The 18,007-nt window shown below is 38.4% G+C and overlaps 1 protein-coding gene across 1 annotated transcript; it reads left to right on the top strand.

Moving 5' to 3' along the window:
• Positions 1-307: 307 nt before the first annotated feature.
• LOC107581685 (syntaxin-12-like) lies at positions 308-12,848 on the top strand. The gene is made up of 10 exons (XM_016267303.1): positions 308-371; positions 733-837; positions 1,282-1,351; positions 9,117-9,216; positions 9,290-9,427; positions 9,502-9,545; positions 11,271-11,367; positions 11,575-11,647; positions 11,747-11,829; positions 12,646-12,848. The coding sequence occupies exons 2-10, from the start codon at positions 738-740 to the stop codon at positions 12,736-12,738; spliced, it is 798 nt and encodes a 265-aa protein (XP_016122789.1). The 5' UTR covers positions 308-371; positions 733-737; the 3' UTR covers positions 12,739-12,848.
• Positions 12,849-18,007: the final 5,159 nt, after the last annotated feature.

The following is an 18,007-nucleotide window of genomic DNA, read 5'->3' as shown; positions in this document are numbered from 1 at the left end:
ACTGGTATCTGACATATAAACTAAATTCTGACACTAAAACGCTATACACTGTCCTCTCCAGAAATCACGAACGACTGTGATTGGACCCCCGTGAAAAGCGCTGAGAAACGTAACACGTATCACAAGACAGAGACGCGTTTTAATATTTTTTTTAGCAAGGTTCCAGACAATAATTTACACATTAATTTCGACACTTATAACTTCAATAGTTATTAAACCGAATAAAAAACGAGAAATATAATAATTAATATTTTAACGGCCCAATAAGCCCCGCCCACTCAATGTAGAACGTTAATGTTTTTTTTCTTGCCATTCTGTTTATTCTGTTTCTGTGAGAGTGGAGCAGCGCATACCGCATCTGAGCATCACAGGTATGCGATTCATTATTTTGAATCAGGTTGCTATGTTGACATTACTGCAAGTATTGTTGAATCATTTCAGATGACAACATTAAATTCATTAGAGTAAATATTGTATCAGGCGTAGGGCCTGCTCAGCTAGAACCGATATGAAATATCTTATTGCGCTGCGTACGCAGTGCATTTTTAGATTTGCTCAGCCTTAAAGATTTACGTGTTTTATCTTTTGATATCAACATGTAATGTATATGTATTATTAATATAATTATTATTTGTGAAAACGGTTGTAAAAACACTTGCATCGTAAATATGATATATATATATATATATATATATATATGATATCTGATGCAAGCATCTGTGTTGTTTTCAGTCATCATGTCTTACAGAATGATGGACAGCAGTCACTCACAGCCGAGAGACTTCAACAACCTCACCCAGACATGCAGCTCAAACATCCAGAAAATCACACAAAACAGTGAGGAGATATGTTTTACATTGAAACTCACACTTGAAGAGATGATTGTGTTTGTCATACAAGTTCTTTATTGTTGTATTCTTAATAAACACTTATTGAGTACATGTACAGTAAATTAACATACTTTCCAGAAGGCCAACAATTCACTAAAAATGTTTTTTTTTATTGGTGTTATGAAGTATTCTAATTTGTTGAGATAGTGAATTGGTGGGTTTTTGTTAAATGTGAGCCAAAATCATCACAATTAAAAGAACCAAAGACTTAAACTACTTCAGTCTGTGTGCATTGAATTTATTTAATACACGAGTTTCACAATTTGAGTTGAATTACTGAAATAAATGAACTTTTCCATGACATTCTAATTTATTGAGATGCACCTGTATATAGATTGTGTATTTTTGGAGTCTTATCATTTAATGTTATAATCATGTTTTCTGTGCACAGCTGGCCAAATCAAGAGCATGCTGTTCCAACTCGGTACCAGACCAGACACACCAGAACTTCAGGACAGACTGTGAGTCCAGTTATATTTCCATCCATTCTTGCATCCATTAAGCAGCTCTAAAAAGAGGACAGTAGTAAACAGTGATACAGAGAAGAAAAGCAGCACCAGCCTTTGATAGGCTACTCGGGGCACAGTTTTGTGGTGTTTTTATGTGGTAATGTGTCTTGATGCAAAATTTAGAGCGAACACAGAGCCTGGTCAGAGATGACTAAACTTGGCTGTGTTTAAAGATGCCGTTAGACTATCTGACCAACATGTAAAATTACTGATCAAAAATCAAGTAATGTTGAGGTACACCTTAAAGCTGCAGTCCATAACATTTTTTGGTTAAAAATTATCCAAAATCAATTTTTGAGGAAGTACATAACCAGCTAGTGTTCAAAGCTATCTCCTTAGAGTCCTTACACTCATAATATAAAGGGTTCTTCAGCTTGTAATAATAGCAGAACCCTATTTGGTGCTAAATAGAACCCTTTTTATAGGGTTCCATAAAGAACCATGCTTTGAAAGTGTTATATAGAACCTTAATGGTATTATAAATAACTTTTTTAATGATAGTTTATTTTCATTAATATTAGTATATTTGAATATTTATATCATTAATATTCGTTTTATTAATATTATTTGAATTAATTATTATTATTGTAATAGAGTAGTGTAACTGGCTGTTAAATGTTTGTGTGACAGTAACTTTACCATAGTCTAATATTACATTAACATTAAAGTTATAATAATAATTTAAAATAGGAATGCTTATCAAAACTTAAATAAAGAAGACAAAACATAACTTTTTCTGCATCAACAAAATCCTATATTCTAATCCTAATCCTATACAATGCTGCTTGGAAGTTTGTGAAGCCTTTAGAATTTTCTATATTTCTGCATAAATATGACCCAAAAGATCAGCAGATTTTCACACAAGTCCTGAAAGTAGACAAAGAGAACCCAATCAAACAAATGAGACAAAAATATAAACTTTGTCATTTATTTTTTTCTGGAAAATGATCCAATATTACTTATCAGTGAGTGGCAAAAAATATGTGAAACTCTAGGATTAGTTCATTTGAAGGCAAAATTAGAGTCCATCTGTTCAGAAGTGTTTTCAATCAATGGGTGTCAGTGCATGCCCTGTTTTATTTCAAGAACAGGGATCTTGTGGGAGTCTGAACATGTTTGTGGAAGCGCATCTTGGCACGAATAAAGGAGATCTCCGTGGACCTCAGAAAAAGAGTTGCTGGTGCTTATCAGGTTAGAAAAGTTGACAAAAACATATCTAAAGAGTTTGGACTCCACAAATCTACAGTCAGAGAAATTGTGTACAAATGGAGGAAATTCAAGATTATCGTTACCCTCCCCAGAAGTGGTCGACCAACAAAGATCACTCTAAAAGCAAAACGTGTAATAGACTGCGAGGTTGCAAAGGACCCCATGGTAACTTCTAAGCAACTAAAGGCCTTTCTCACATTGGCTGATGTTAATGTTCATGAGTCCACCATCAGGAGAACACTGAGCAAGCATGGTGTGCATGGCAGAGTTGCAAGAAGAAAGCCACAGCTTTCCAAAAAAAAAAAAAAAACTGCTGCCCGCCTGCAGTTTGATAAAGATCATGTGGACAAGCAAGATGACTACTGGAGAAAGGTTTAAAGGACAAATGAGACCAAAATATACATTTTGGGTTTAAATGAGAAGCGTTATGGAGAAAGGAAAACACTGCATTCCAGCATAAGAACCTTATCCCGAAACATGTTGGTGGTAGTATCATAGTTTGGGCCTGTTTTGCTGCATCTGGTCCAGGACGGCTTGCAATCATTGATGAAACAATGAATAATGAACATCTGTCCGAGAACTGAATCTCAAGAGAAAGTGGGTAATGCAGCAAGACAACGAGCCCAAGCACACAAGTTGTTCTAATAAAGAATGTTAAAGAAGAGCAAAGTTAATGTTTTGGAATGGTACAGTCAAAGTCCGCACCTTAATCCAATTGAAATGTTGTGGAAGGACCTGAAACAAGCAGTTCATAGGAGGAAATCCACCAACATCACAGAGCTGAAGCGGTTCTGTACTGAGGAATGGACTGAAAAGCCAATGTGCAGGATTTATCAGCAGTTACATGAAACGTTTAGCTGCAGTTATTGCTGCAAAAGGGGGTCACAACGGATACTTGTTATGTTGGGAATCAGTCAAATAAAGAAGCAGAAAACAAGCAGTACTGAAACACACGCAGTTTACTTAATCTTCTTCCTTCATTACTATCCTACAATAGAACATGTATGAACAACAGTGGCATCTAGGGGAGGCCTTAAACGTAGCACAATTATTCAGACACAACATCTTCCCCTTTTCAGAAAGAATATAGCAGGCTTTAAACAACAGAAATACGTATAAGCCCAGAATAAACAAGTACTGTGAAGCACAATTAAATGAAGAACATATTTTAACTTTTTATCTTCTTGACTCAATTATTTTAACAGTTCAACCTCTCTTCATTTTCTTACTCATGTAAAACATAGTCCTTAGTCCAGATAGGTTTCTGCCTTATTCTAGTACACCTGAATGGCACACTCGGGAGGTTAACAATTTGTGATGCAGGTTGTTGCTTTTCATAAGTGTCAGCACCACTCGGTTCTGGCACTACAGAAAGACGTGAAGCATTCCATATTTTACCATCATACAGGAGGTAGGAATCCTCACCTCTCTTCTGCACAACAGATCTTGGTTGTGTGAATTTTTGGTCACCTTTCTTTACTTTCCAGGGTTTCTTAATCCACACCAGGTCTTCAGGTTAGAGTCTAGAGGACTTTGCATGTCTCCTGGCATCAGTGTACTGTTTGACTTTGTCTTGTTTCCTTTTCACATGTTGTCGTAGCATGTTTTTGTCTGTATCTTTTACAGGATAGTCCATGATTTGTAGTTTTATTCGCATGTATCGACCATGGAGCAACTCTGAGGGTGTAACGCCCGTGGTAGCATGAGGGGACTCCTGTAGTTCATCAGGAATGTTTGCGTGAATGATTTCCAAGGCTTTTAGGATTTACACAGCAGATCTGAAATGGCGTATATCTCTCTCCCTGAGAAACTCAGAAAACTCAGAGGAAATAAACTGTGGTCCATTGTCTGAGACAAGTTCTTTTGGATTTCCTTCGCGGGCGAAGACTGAAGTCAGGAACTGTAGGACAGCAGCTGTGTCAACTCTGGATGAGAAAGCAACCTCTGGCCATTTACTGAAATAATCAATGAGCGTTATGGCATATCTGCAGCTTGCTGGTGCAGTCTCAAATGGTCCTACAATATCGATGGAAACCTTCTCCCATGCAGCTGATGGCAACTCAACAGGTTTGAGCGTGAATCATATGTAACAGCCGATTTATCATTCTGTTTGCATGTGGAACAGTCCCGTATCAGAGCTTCAGCCTGGCTATCCATTTTCGGCCACCAGTACAGTTGTCTAAGCCGCTGCTTGGTACGAACCATGCCTTGATGCAATTCATGCGCAACGTCTATGAGTTATTTCTGTAGTGACTCATGTACCAAAAGGCGATGTGTACCTCTGACTACGCATCCCTCCACTACGGCAAGCTCTTGGCGGATCGGAAAGTAGGGTTGTACATGCAGGTCGACATCCTTCTTGTACTTTGGCCAGCCAGTCTGCTGGTACGTACGCAGTTTAGTCAACACTGGGCAGTTGTTGCATGCAGTCTGGAAATCACCCTTGGAGATTGCACTAAAAGCAAATGAGATCAAAGCAACGGATTCAATTGTTTCAGCATAGTTATGATCAGGGTAAGGGAGTGGCATTCTTGACAAGCAATCAGCAACACTGTTCAGGGGGCCAGGTCTGTACTCAACGTTATAATTAAACTCCAGTAAACGTGCAGACCATCTGGCAACACGTAAACCAGCTCGACTATTACCTTTACTGCCGAGTAGAGTAGTAAGAGCTTGATGGTCGGTACGTAACATGAATTTCCTTCCCCACAGCCACGTACGCCATTTCTCCGCAGACCAGACGCAGGCAAGAGCCTCCTTTTTTACGATGGAGTATTTTCATTCTGCATCAGATAAGGAGCGGGAAGCAAAAGCAATGGTTCTCTCTATCCCCTGGTCATCAAGCTGAGTCAAGATAGCACGACACCATAATCTGAAGCATCACAGGAAAGTATTGTGCCATGATTGGAGTTGAAGAGGGAAAGTGCAGGACTGTTCACTATAGCCTTTTTGACTTGATCAAAGCTTTCTTGTGCTGCAACAGTCCACTGAAATTCACAGTCTTTGCGAAGTAAAGCTCTCATAGGTTTGACCAGAGTAGCATAGGCAGGTACAAACTTGCTGTACCAGGCGGTGAGGCCCAAAAACGAACGTAGTGTAGCTGCATCTGTAGGGCGCCGTGCATTTGTAATTGCAGTGGTATGGGTGTCATCAGGGTGCAGGCCAGCAGCTGAGAGTCTGTATCCGAGAAGGCTTAGTGAAGTTAAATTAAACTTGCATTTGTCCGGATTCAGTTTCAGGCCAGCTTCACTGATCCTATGCAGAACAGCGTTGAGGTTTGCATTGTGAATGTCTTCAGATGCACCATGGACAATTACATCATCCAAGTAACACTGTACACCTTCAAGGCCTTTTAGGATCATTGTCATCATACGCTGAAAAGCAGATGGTGCTGAACACAGGCCATAGGGAACTCTACAGAACTGGTATAGGCCCTCGTGAGTGATGAAGGCAGTGAGTCCTCTGCTCTCCTCATGTAGCTTTAACTGGTAATATGCATTCTTAAGATCGAGCGAAGAGAACATTACTGATCCATGTAGTGCAGACAGTATATCTTCGATCAATGGTAAGGGATGGCTATCTGGTACTATAGCCTTATTGGGCTCCCGTAAGTCAACACACATACGAATTGTGTCATTCTTTCGTTTTGTGACGACAATGGGTGACACCCACTCGGATGAGTCGACTTTTTCAATGATTCCGTTCTCCTCCAGTGTTTTCAGTTCCTCTGACACTGCTGCTCGTACTGATAGTGGTAAGTGACGTACTTTTTGTTGTACAGGCTTAATTTCTGCGCGAACCTTTACTTTGTGTATGAAGTCTTTAGCGCATCCAAACCCCTCTGAGGTTAATACAGAAGCAGGGCCATTTGTACATGTAGGCAGACTGCTTGGCAGCTGAAGCATTGCACAGTGAGTGACAGGTTCAATTAAGCGACCACCTTTAATTTCAATGTCCAGTGCTTTACATATGTCACGTCCAATTAGAGGTGTTCCTGATTTAACTATGTTAAACTCACCAACAACTGTTTTTCCATTGTATGTCACATTCAATGTCAAGGAGCCACAAACAGGTATTCTGTCCCTTGAATAGTTCAGAAGCTGCACTTTGGGTGGAGACAAGGCACATGAACTGAAGTGTTCTTTGTAAATGTTCTGAGGCAGAATTGATGCACCTGAGCCTGTATCTACCATCATCTTAATGGTGCAAGACTGTGCAGGGAGTAAGGATGTAGCTACAGTAAAAGTGCCCATTGGAGCTCCATCATCTGTATTACAGTCATTCACACTGAGGACCGTCACTTCAGGTAGGCATACTTCATTAACTGACTTTGGTGATGACTTGCACACTTTTGAGAAATGTCAGATTTTCCCACACCTTCTACATTTGCAATCTTTAGCAGGGCAGGACTTGTCATTTGCAAGGTGATTCACAGAACCACAGTGGTAACACTGCTGTTTGACCCTTTATGCGTCTATCCTCTCTCGACTTACTCTTTTGTTTACTTTTCTGGATCCGCATGTTAGTTTGTTTTTGGATCGCTGATACTTGTTTCGATTCCCCTTCAGCAATGACTTTGGCATCTGTCTTTTCAAGGGTTAAATCTGGCTCTAATAACAGTCTTTCGCGAATTCAGGGCATGCACGTTGTTTCCACAATCGGATCGCGGACCATTTCATGCTCCATATCGCCAAAAGTACATGTTTTTACCAGTTCACGAAGTGCTGCAACGTAATGGTCTGTAGACTCACCCATGGCTTGAGTGCGTTGCCTGAAGCGATATCTCTCGGAAACATCATTCAGTTTAGGGGAGAAGAACTGTTTTAGTGCTTGTAAAGATCCATTATATGTATCAGCGGTAAGAGGCAAAGTATTGTAGATTCGCTGTCCTTCTGTTCCCAAACAGTGTATTAGTAGTGCTCTCTTCCTCACGGCGGAAAACTCCTCACCACCGATAGCAAGCAGGTAGTTCTGAAATAACTTTTCCCATGCATCAAAGGGAATTTTCGGTTCACCTGGGCAATCCAGAAACACTAGTGGGGGTTACAGAGAGAGCAGAGACATCCTGGCATCCTCGTCGCCAATTGTTATGTTGGGAATCAGTAAAATAAAGAAGCAGAAAACAAGCAGTACTGAACCACACGCAGTTTACTTAATCTTCTTCCTTCATTACTATCCTACAATAGAACATGTATGAACAACAGTGCCATCTAGGGGAGGCCTTAAACGTAGCACAATTATTCAGACACAATAATACTGAAAGCAAAGATTCACATACTTTTGCCACTCACATTTTTCTCAATAAATAAATAACAAAGTATATTTTTGTCTCATTTGTTTGATTGGATTCTCTTTGTCTACTTTCAGGTGAAAATCTGCTGATCTTTTGGGTCATATTTATTCAAAATTCTAAAGGGTTCACAAACTTTCAAGCAGCACTGTACATATACCACACTCATCAGCATGGCGCAAAAGGCCAACAGTACTGATAACAATACTTTAGCTAAAGTAATACGTTTTGCGTAATATTTGTTCAAAGCGATCACTACAGCAGTGTTTGTACTATTTTCTGTTTATTTTGATAAAATAATCGTATTCACTTTTATTAATAAATGCACTGACATTAAAATACATTAATTTAAAATAATAATTATAATAATCATAATAAGATTCCGAAAGCTTCTTGGAAATTTCATAATCATTTAAAATTGCTTTACAATATTAACAACAAATATGTAATTTTATTATGTAAAAATATGAATATATTCTTAAATATGATGGTTCCATTAAAAAGGTGAAAAATTATATTAACTGTTTGCATCTACCCAACAAATGGAAAAGTCTGCCAGCAATTTATTACCACATTTTAATTCTGCTTCAACAACAGAGGAGCGTTTTACCCCAAATATGCATATTCTCCAGTTACTGAAAACATAATCAAAACATTATTAACAAAACTCTAATTCACCTTTTACCCCGTGCACTTTCAGTCCTGTTGAGTTGTACCCTACCTCAGTCTTCATGAATGGCTGTACCGAAAACAGTTTATATTAGTGGGAAATGTTTGCATGAGTTAGTTATTAGAATTTCAGCTTATCCAAAAGTAATAAATGATCGGTTACAATTTATTTTAAGGTTTCATATACAGTGCAATTATAAAATTAAGTGTTGAGTAATATTAATTAACAGTATAGGCTTAGCATTAGAATTAGATTATAGAGTGTGATTAGTTTACTAAGTGCATTAAACAGCTGAATATCTGTAGCAATTGATGCCACTAACTTGCAAACATTGGCAAACGCAGTAGGTAATTTCTCCTCAGAGATGCTTATTCTAGCAGACACTTGGTAAACAATACTTTGTTTCCAGCAACTGTTAAAAACCTATGTATACTAATTATGTCTCGCAAAGTGGATGAATGTATTACCACCAGCCATGCTATTTCAGCTTCTGCTCATTTTGGTAAGAGACTGATAGAAATAGTAACATCTCTGTATGTTGCAAACAGCCAGCAAATGCAGCACTACACAAACCAGTTAGCAAAAGAGACCAACAGACATCTGAAAGACCTGGGCTCTTTACCACAGCCACAGTCTCCTTCAGAACAGGTGAGTTCAAACCAATGTGCATCTGACCTCATATTGGCCAGATGTGGTCATGCTAACGCTTCTCTTCACACAGCGGCAGCAGAGGATTCAGAAAGACCGTCTGATGAATGACTTCTCAGCTGCCCTCAATAACTTCCAAGTGGTCCAGCGGCGAGCCGCAGAGAGGGAGCGCGAATCAGTGGCGCAGGCTCGAGCTGGCTCCAGACTCCAGGTAACTAATTTGCTAATTAGCTAATAATAATTTGTGTTTGTCATTTCCTTAATAAAAAGCCTTTCATTTTGCAGGTTGATGAGCTCAGTCAAGATGAACAACTTGTGACATTTGAAAAGTAGGTTCCTCATATTCATCGAGTCCTCCCCAAAATGAAAATTCTGTCATTATTTACTCACCATCAGAATCGTTCCAAACCCAAACTCTTTCTTTCATCTTTCAAACACCACTGAAGATATTTGTATATATTCTCATGATTTTTGTTCCGCCATTGAAAGTTAATAAAGACACTGTAAAAGTAACCCATATTAATTAAGCAGTTTAATTTCATGAAAAGGTTGTTTTATATAACAGTAGTGATGTATTGTTCATGATCAAATTGTTCCTTTCTTTTTAGTGAACTGGATGAACCAAACCAAATTAAACTGACTTGTTTAAAGCAGTTCAACAAAACAAAAAAAGTTGCTCAATCAAAACTAACTTTCGGACATGCCTGATTAAAATATCCCAGAGTATATGATATAAAGTAGGATTTAGACAACTCTTCGTAGCAGGGCTCCAGAACAGAAGAAATTAAAACAAATAAAATGTACTGGAAATATAAATCATAAATCAGCTACATGCTCTTACACATAGCTTTATTTAAATTCGTTTTTGAGAACTAATTTTTCACCTGTTGGGATGATAGTGACACAATTAAAGGCAGAGTAAGTGATTTCTGGTAGCCAATGTTGACATTTGAAATCACCAAAACAAACACGCCCCTATCCCAAAAGGGTCTTGCCTCTATTTTGATAGCTCCGTCCCACATATACGTACGCAACCCAGGCAACGATTAGTTCTGTGAAACAAAGCAAAACCAATGTTACACCGTGTCTACGGATGTGAAGCCGCGCGGCGCAGCAAATCCCCGACAGAAAACTGCTGCCGGGTTCTATTTATGACGTGCAGACACACATTTCAAATGGTTTTCAACGGTGGTTTGATCGCGTCCAGTGTAGGCAGACTTTAGCTGTTGTAGACACGGTGTTACTCACCTACTGAGAAGAAACAAAGCAACCTCAGCATCCGATCGCATTCCTCCACTCCTTGAGTTCTCTCCAGCGCTGGAAAGCTGATCTGATATTTACACGGGTCCTACTTCTTGCCTTATCGTTCCGCAGACGTTTTCTTCTTTTGTTTTTTATCCGCCATCTCTATCTTTCTGTCGCTCGGCTCGGCTAATGTCCGTCCCATGCACTGAAAGCTCTCTCCTCCACATCACGAGTAGACACGCCCCTTATTGCTGATTGGCTACAAGTTTGTTTTGCTATTCGGCCCGAATCAGTTTTCTAAAGTGTTTTTGAAAAATCACATACCCTGCCTTTAAGTTATGACGTAAAAGAACCGGTGAACCGGTTCAGTGAAACGAGAAGAACGAAAAGAACTGGTTTGCGGAAAATAATTGCATTTTTTTTCATGCTGTTATTTGCACTGCACAATAAACATATATAGAACACATCAAATATGGTCAACACGCGAGAAAACGTATCACACAAGCACATCTGAGGTTTGTTCTTGCTCTTTGAAACGACATGAGGGTGAGTAAATGATGACAAAATGTTCATTTTCATCAAATCTAAAAATTAGTCCTTTATCAAGCTGTAATTCATTTGACCCCAATTCAAACCCAAGGATCAAATATCGCTCTCATTTACCCTGATCTTGATCAAAAAGCACATCACAAACATGCGATGCATATTCCAAGATGATTTACTGATATGATATGAATCAGATATGAGCAGAGTGGGTCTGGTGAGAGATACGAAAGCAGAAATGTTCATAGCTATTTTCATTTGAAAAGAAATGAAGGGTGGAAGATGCAGACAGAAGAGGAGCCTTTCACCGAAGAGGACCTTGAGCTTATTAAAGATAGAGAGACAAATATCCGTCAGCTGGAGGTGAGCACTTCCTGTATGACATCAGCATACAAAAATGATCATTTCTCATAAGCATTCAAGCTAGCCCGTCATTTTTTTATATACCTTTAAAAGATGTCTTCAAATACATTGTCATACTTTTTTGAAAATGGTAATTACGTGGTGATTCTCAGACATAGATTGTAGTACAACGTCTCAACTGCTTTCTGTTCTTGATTCTTGATTCAGTCAGACATTATGGATGTGAATCAGATCTTCAAGGACCTTGCAGTTATGATCCATGACCAGGGTGACATGATAGGTAGGTTAGTCTAGTTCTCTCCAACCAGAACTCTTTTCCTGCACAGATTCAGTTGTTCACAGATTTGAAGGCCTGGTTTCCTCATGTCATCATTCACAGATAGCATTGAAGCCAGCGTGGAGAGTGCAGAGGTGCATGTGGAGAGAGGAGCTGAACAACTCCAGCAGGCGGCTTATCATCAGGTATCAGGCCATGATGGACATTTATATGACTTTCCTTCCTTTACACATACATTACCAGTCAAAGGTTTGGAATAATTCACTTTTTGTTTTGTTTTGTTTTTGAAAGAAGTTTATTATGCTCAACAAGGCTGCATTTATTTATTAAATATAACAAAAATATTAGATAGTACAAACTATTTTCAACATTAATAATAATAATACACTACCATTCAAAAGTTTCGGGTCAGTAAGATTTTTTTTTCAAGCAATGTATAATTTTATTCAGCTGTATGCATTAAATGGATCAAAAGTAATGACATTTATAATGCATCAAAATATTTCTGTTTACAAATAAATGATGTTCTTTTGAACTATTTATCAAAGAATCCTAAGAAATCAAATGAATCATGTTTTGCACAAAACTATTAACGTTTTTGTTTTCAGAAAATAATACTTTCAACCTTTATAATAATAATAATAAATATTTTAGGAGCAAATCAGCAATATTAGAATGATTTCTGAAGGATCATGTGACACTGGAGACTGGAGTAGTGATGCTGAAAAAATACCGCTTTATCATCTCAAGAATAAATCACATTTTAAAATATATTCAAATAGAAAACACATCTTTGAAACTGTAATTATATTATTGTTTTACTGTGTTTTTGATCAAATATGCAGCCTTGGTGAGCATAAGAGATTTCTATTTTTTTTATAAGTCTCTATTTCAAAATGATTTCAAACTTTTAACTGGTAGTTTATGTAACAGATGCATTCACTAAGATCAGTAGTGCTGCCTAGTAGACTGTATATAATTGTGTTTTTTTTCCTTTTAAGAGAAAATCCCGCAAGAGGATGTGTATACTGGCTCTTGTCGTGTCGCTAGTGGCGACCACCTTTGCTATAATTATCTGGCAAGCAATCAGATAAGATGAGAGCAGAATCTTACAGAAGTACAGGATCCTACTTCAGTGTTGACTGAATGATGTGTGTGTGTGTGTGTGTGTGTGTGTGTGTGTGTATACATGTTTTTCTATACTGGTGGGGACTTAAACCCGAATACACACCAACTCATGGGGACTAAATTGAGGTCCCCATGGGTACAGAAGCTAATCACACTTGACAGATTGTAAAAATGCATAAAGTTTCCAATGAGGGGTAGGTTTAGGTGTAGGGTTGGTGTAGGGCGATAGAAAAAACAGTTTGTACAGTATAAAAACTATTATGCCTATGGAAAGTCCCCACAAGGATAGTGAACCAGACTGTGTGTGTGTGTGTGTGTGTGTGTGTGTGTGTGTGTGTGTGTGTGTGTGTGTGTGTGTGTGTGTGTGTGTGTGTGTGCACATATTTGTGGAAAAAACAAAACAAAAAAAACCCTTCATTTTCTAGGATTGGCTTGTAATATTGTGATGTGAACCTATAGTGTCTCTTAAACATTTCGAACCATTTACCCCCTTCTTATTTAAGACAATTATCAAACATCACATCACCGCAGATCTCAGCTCAAGCATGGATCACAGAGACATGGTATATTTTAATTTACTAATATGGATCAGATGCCAATATTAAGAGCCATTCCTGCAGAAATACAGATCGTTTTAAAGTATTTTCACAGTATCTGCACATTTGTGTTAAATAAACATTGCTAGTAAGAGAATAGTTTCCTCTATAAAAATGTTTGTCCATGAAATATCTGGATCATATACAGTACAGCTTAAACATGGTTTACGTTTGCAACCACTTGCATGAATGTAATTCTTTTTAAAAATGGTATTTTGTTGCTGCAGGTCTTGATTCTTTTTTTTTAACTGAAATGATGCAAAATAATAATACTAAGTTTATTCTTTAAAATATTTATTTCTCAAAATTGTTTCAAACATTTTAATGTTGTGTATGTTTTGATGCAGTGCTTTGATTCTCAGAAGTAAATGTATTTCTTGGTAGTACATAATAAATGAATTAAGTTTTAATAATCTCTATCTATCCATTTTTATTTCAGATGATCAAAACTAATTTGTTGCATATTGCATATGCTGATTTAAATAGGACTGCAAAGTACCATGTTAATGTTCACAGTTTCTGTTTCACCCACAAGGTGGCACACAGTAAACATCACTGATGGTCAGTCCGCCTTGGTCATCAAAGCTCACCATGATATGGAGTTAATGCTTGTTTTTGTAATGACAGAATATTCAATGTTGTGTTCTGTTGCTCAGGACATCCATCTTAAGAAGGGTCAGGCTCACAAATTATAATTATAACTTCATCATGTTAATACTGAGATTGAAGTGCTCTTTGGAGTTATTTTCGAGTCGTCCTTTGTCATTTTTGTGCATCACTCATTGTCATAATCAGCGGGCAGAACACCCCCACTGTCCTCCACTGATTAGCATGACTAACAGTTCAACATGCATATCTTATATTCTACCCCACATTTTGGGAAAGTCTTGATTATGATTGCAGTGGCTAAAGCCACTACATGGAGAAGTGTTTATAGAGCTGCCACAGGGACTGTGTAGGAGTTGGAGGTTTTGCAATATTTCTTAGTGCAAACCATATCAGAATTGCAAACATTCATTTAACTTAATGTAAAATTATTTTCAATTACATATTTAAATGAGGACATTGGCCACACCCAAGTTTACCAAGATAGTAACCATCATTTTGCCAAGAAATGATGGTCCTGGAACAACATTTACACTTCGTCAGCCTTCAGATTTCAGGAAAAGGGTTTTGGTTTTGCTTAGGCAAGAGGCTGAGAGCTTAAACAACATTGTTGGTTTACAGTCAGGAATCTGAATGTACCTGTAAATATTCATCTTTAACATAACATCCCACACTCAACCACACAGAACACCTTATAAAATACAGATATGCATTACTAATACTACTGTGCATTTGAATATGTTTGTGAGGTAGAATATCAATAAAATATAGGTGTTATATAGGTCTTTTCTGTGTTCCATTCTGCACAGTTAATTAATAAAATAGCATCTGTGTGTTCTTTAGTAGAACAAAGAGAGTCCTAAGGGGAAAGGTAAAATCACCTCTCCCCCTTGGCTGCTATTTTGTATGTGGTGTGAAAGGAGGGATGTTGTTTGTCAGGTTCCTTTTCATCTGAGGCTAGTTTTTCCCTTCAATCTTTTTTCATTTCCTGCTTCAGAGCTGAATCTTTGTAGAAACACGAGAACAAAGGAAATGGGAGTTGGTGGTCCTGTGTGCATTGTCTTATTTTGCAAATCCAGGTGGTGTGGTAGAGGCACTGATGACAAACTGTTGGTCTTATCAACAGATTCTTTATGCTATGCTATGCTACACTATTAATTGTTTATTAAAGGAATAGTTCACCCAGAAATGAAAATTTGTTGAAGATTTACTCAGGTCAGCTCGGGTCATCCAATATGTAGTTTGTATGTTCATCATAACAGATTTATACAAATGTATCATCACATCACTTGCTCGCTAATGGATCCTCTGCAGTGAATGGGTGCCGTCAAAATGAGAGTCCAAACAGCTGATAAAAGCATCACTATATAATCCACACGACTCCAGTGCATCAATTAATATCTTGTGAAATGAAAAGCTGTGTGTTTTTAAGAAACAAATACAAACAATTTCTGGCTGCCCTCTATCCGTAATATTGTTTTCTCCAGTGAAAGATTTTCGTCTGAATCAAGAGAAAACGTCTCGGTTACGTATGCAACCCTCGTTCCCTGAAGGAGGGAACAGAGACGTCACATCGGTGACCGACGAATTGCAATCTCGCTTAGAGAAACCAATCCACTTCGAGTGTAAACTAAATGAGCCAATGTACATTGGCATGCGATGATTGCATCCAGCTGCCGCTGATCACAGCGTGAGCATAAAAAGGCAGCCGGTGCAACGCATACCAGGTTTTCACTGAGGAGCTGAGCCAGTGACCCGGCCACTCAGCGGTGGTACAGCAGCCGTGACGATGGGACGTGACATCTCCGTTCCCTCCTTTAGGGAACGAGGGTTACATACATAACCGAGACGTTCCCTTTCAGTCGGTCACTCCGAGTCACATCGGTGACCGACGAATTGGGATCCCTACCAAAGCACCATGGCTGCTGCCCCTTCCAGTGTCCTGTGCCCCTTTGTGGTGTAGGCCGGGGCTCGCAACAAGAAGACCAGTCACTGTTGTCATAGCACTACCCACTCAGTGAGATTGGATAACAGACTTATCCCTTTGTTGACACTCTCGAACCGCCCGTGTACCACCTGTACTCAGGTATTGTCATCAATAAATAAAAATAGAGACTGTCTTGATTTCATGTGAACATGTTTAGATTTGTGGTGTAAACACTTCAACCTATGCAAATGACTTCAATCTGTTTCAGTTAACTGGCACTCACTCAGTTAGCTCCCCACTGCACCTGATAAAGTGAAAGGAGAAGGAGGGTGAAGTGTATTAATTAAAGGAATAGTTCACACAGGTAGGCCGGGGCTCGCAACAAGAAGACCAGTCACTGTTGTCATAGCACTACCCACTCAGTGAGATTGGATAACAGACTTATCCCTTTGTTGACACTCTCGAACCGCCCGTGTACCACCTGTACTCAGGTATTGTCATCAATAAATTAAAAATAGAGACTGTCTTGATTTCATGTGAACATGTTTAGATTTGTGGTGTAAACACTTCATTCCAGTTTGTCCCACTGGAAGATAATGCCTGTGTCAAAGTGAAATAAAAAAAGAAAGCACAGCTTAACACAAATGTTTAAAGGGTCTATTACTGATTTATAAATAAGATTGCTCTAGTTCTTTAATGAAAATCATGATCACAAAATCATGATCAAATTAAGGATTACATGGGCAAAATTTGAGAACAGAGTATCAATACAGCATTTATTATTCATTGCCTTCTTTTTAGTAATGGGCCTCTCAAGGGGTTTCTCAATTGGGTTTCTCAAAGGAAATTCCCACTGGCCAAAACATCTTCATATCTTGTCTCATGATGACCAAGTTGCACCAATAGCTTGGAATTACTGGTATTCACACACCAATTCATCACCCTCAAACAGATGGTGTTGTGGTGTATTTTAATCACACACACAAGTCCATGCTCAACGCATTTGTCTCAGATGCTGAGACAAAATTTCACTGAGCAAGGGAAAATGTGAATGAGTCTTTAGCTTGGAAGAGGGTTGAAATGGTGAGGGCCAACAAAAGGGGGTCCTAGACCTCCAACAATTGAACAAGTATACATTCTTTAATGGGACTAGTCGGATTCTATTTTGTTCTGCAGTTTGCAACCTATGCAAATGACTTCAATCTGTTTCAGTTAACTGGCACTCACTCAGTTAGCTCCCCACTGCACCTGATAAAGTGAAAGGAGAAGGAGGGTGAAGTGTATTAATTAAAGGAATAGTTCACACACACACACACACACATATATAACTTATATATGTGTGAACTTAGCACTATATAAATAAAGGTGACTTGACTTGACTTCACACTCTTGAGTGCTGGGTTGTGTCAGTAAGGGTATGCGGTGTAAACGGCTTAAAAATACATCCAGTCAGAGACCAGTCTGAAGACATTGATTAGCTTGTTCAGGTGTGTCTGATTAGGGTTGGAGCTGAACTCTGCAGGACTGCAGCTCTCTAAGACCGAACTTGCTCTAGGGGAACAACAAGTATTCCAATATTATGTACAAGTATTGCAAAATTGTACAAGGCTCAACATTTCAGTAGAGCAAGATGACCTCTTACCCCCACCTTATATTGTTCTCTCTTGGCTCAAAATCTCAAACATTCGATGAATGGCTATGCTCTTCTTAAGTTTGTAATTTCATCTGAATATCAACATTTGTGTGATTTAGTCATTCAAAAAAGTTTTGATCCATGACATTGTTTCAATGAATCTAAGTTATCAAAACACAATTTTAAATAGAAAAGTTGATTTAGTATTTTGCTTTAATGACACTGGAAATACAAACATTTTGTGCTATTTATTTCCCTTAAGACATTGGCTGATCATCATCATGCTGCATATGCTACATTTATCTAAATATGTTACTATTTAAAAATAAGGGGGCATCTTCCCTCGTCTTGACCTTCAAGCTAAAAGATATCTTCATTTTGACAAATCCAGGCCTGTATTAGTTATAGTATTAGTAGTCAGCCAAAAGACTCCCCACCTGCACTGTCAGAGATATTTTAAGACATAATAAGAT

Source organism: Sinocyclocheilus grahami, unplaced genomic scaffold, assembly GCF_001515645.1.
Source record: "Sinocyclocheilus grahami isolate Dianchi unplaced genomic scaffold, SAMN03320097.WGS_v1.1 scaffold37.1, whole genome shotgun sequence".
NCBI lineage: Eukaryota > Metazoa > Chordata > Actinopteri > Cypriniformes > Cyprinidae > Sinocyclocheilus > Sinocyclocheilus grahami.
Note: the sequence above shows the minus strand (reverse complement) of the source record. Positions and strands in the feature narration are given on the sequence as shown.

Excerpts from the sequence above, each read along its gene's own strand:
- LOC107581685 (XM_016267303.1), top strand. The coding sequence starts at position 738 with ATGTCTTACAGAATGATGGACAGCAGTCACTCACAGCCGAGAGACTTC. Across the intron at positions 1,352-9,116 it reads CCAGAACTTCAGGACAGACT|CCAGCAAATGCAGCACTACA; the intron begins GTGAGTCCAGTT and ends TGTTGCAAACAG. Across the intron at positions 11,368-11,574 it reads CAAATATCCGTCAGCTGGAG|TCAGACATTATGGATGTGAA; the intron begins GTGAGCACTTCC and ends TTCTTGATTCAG.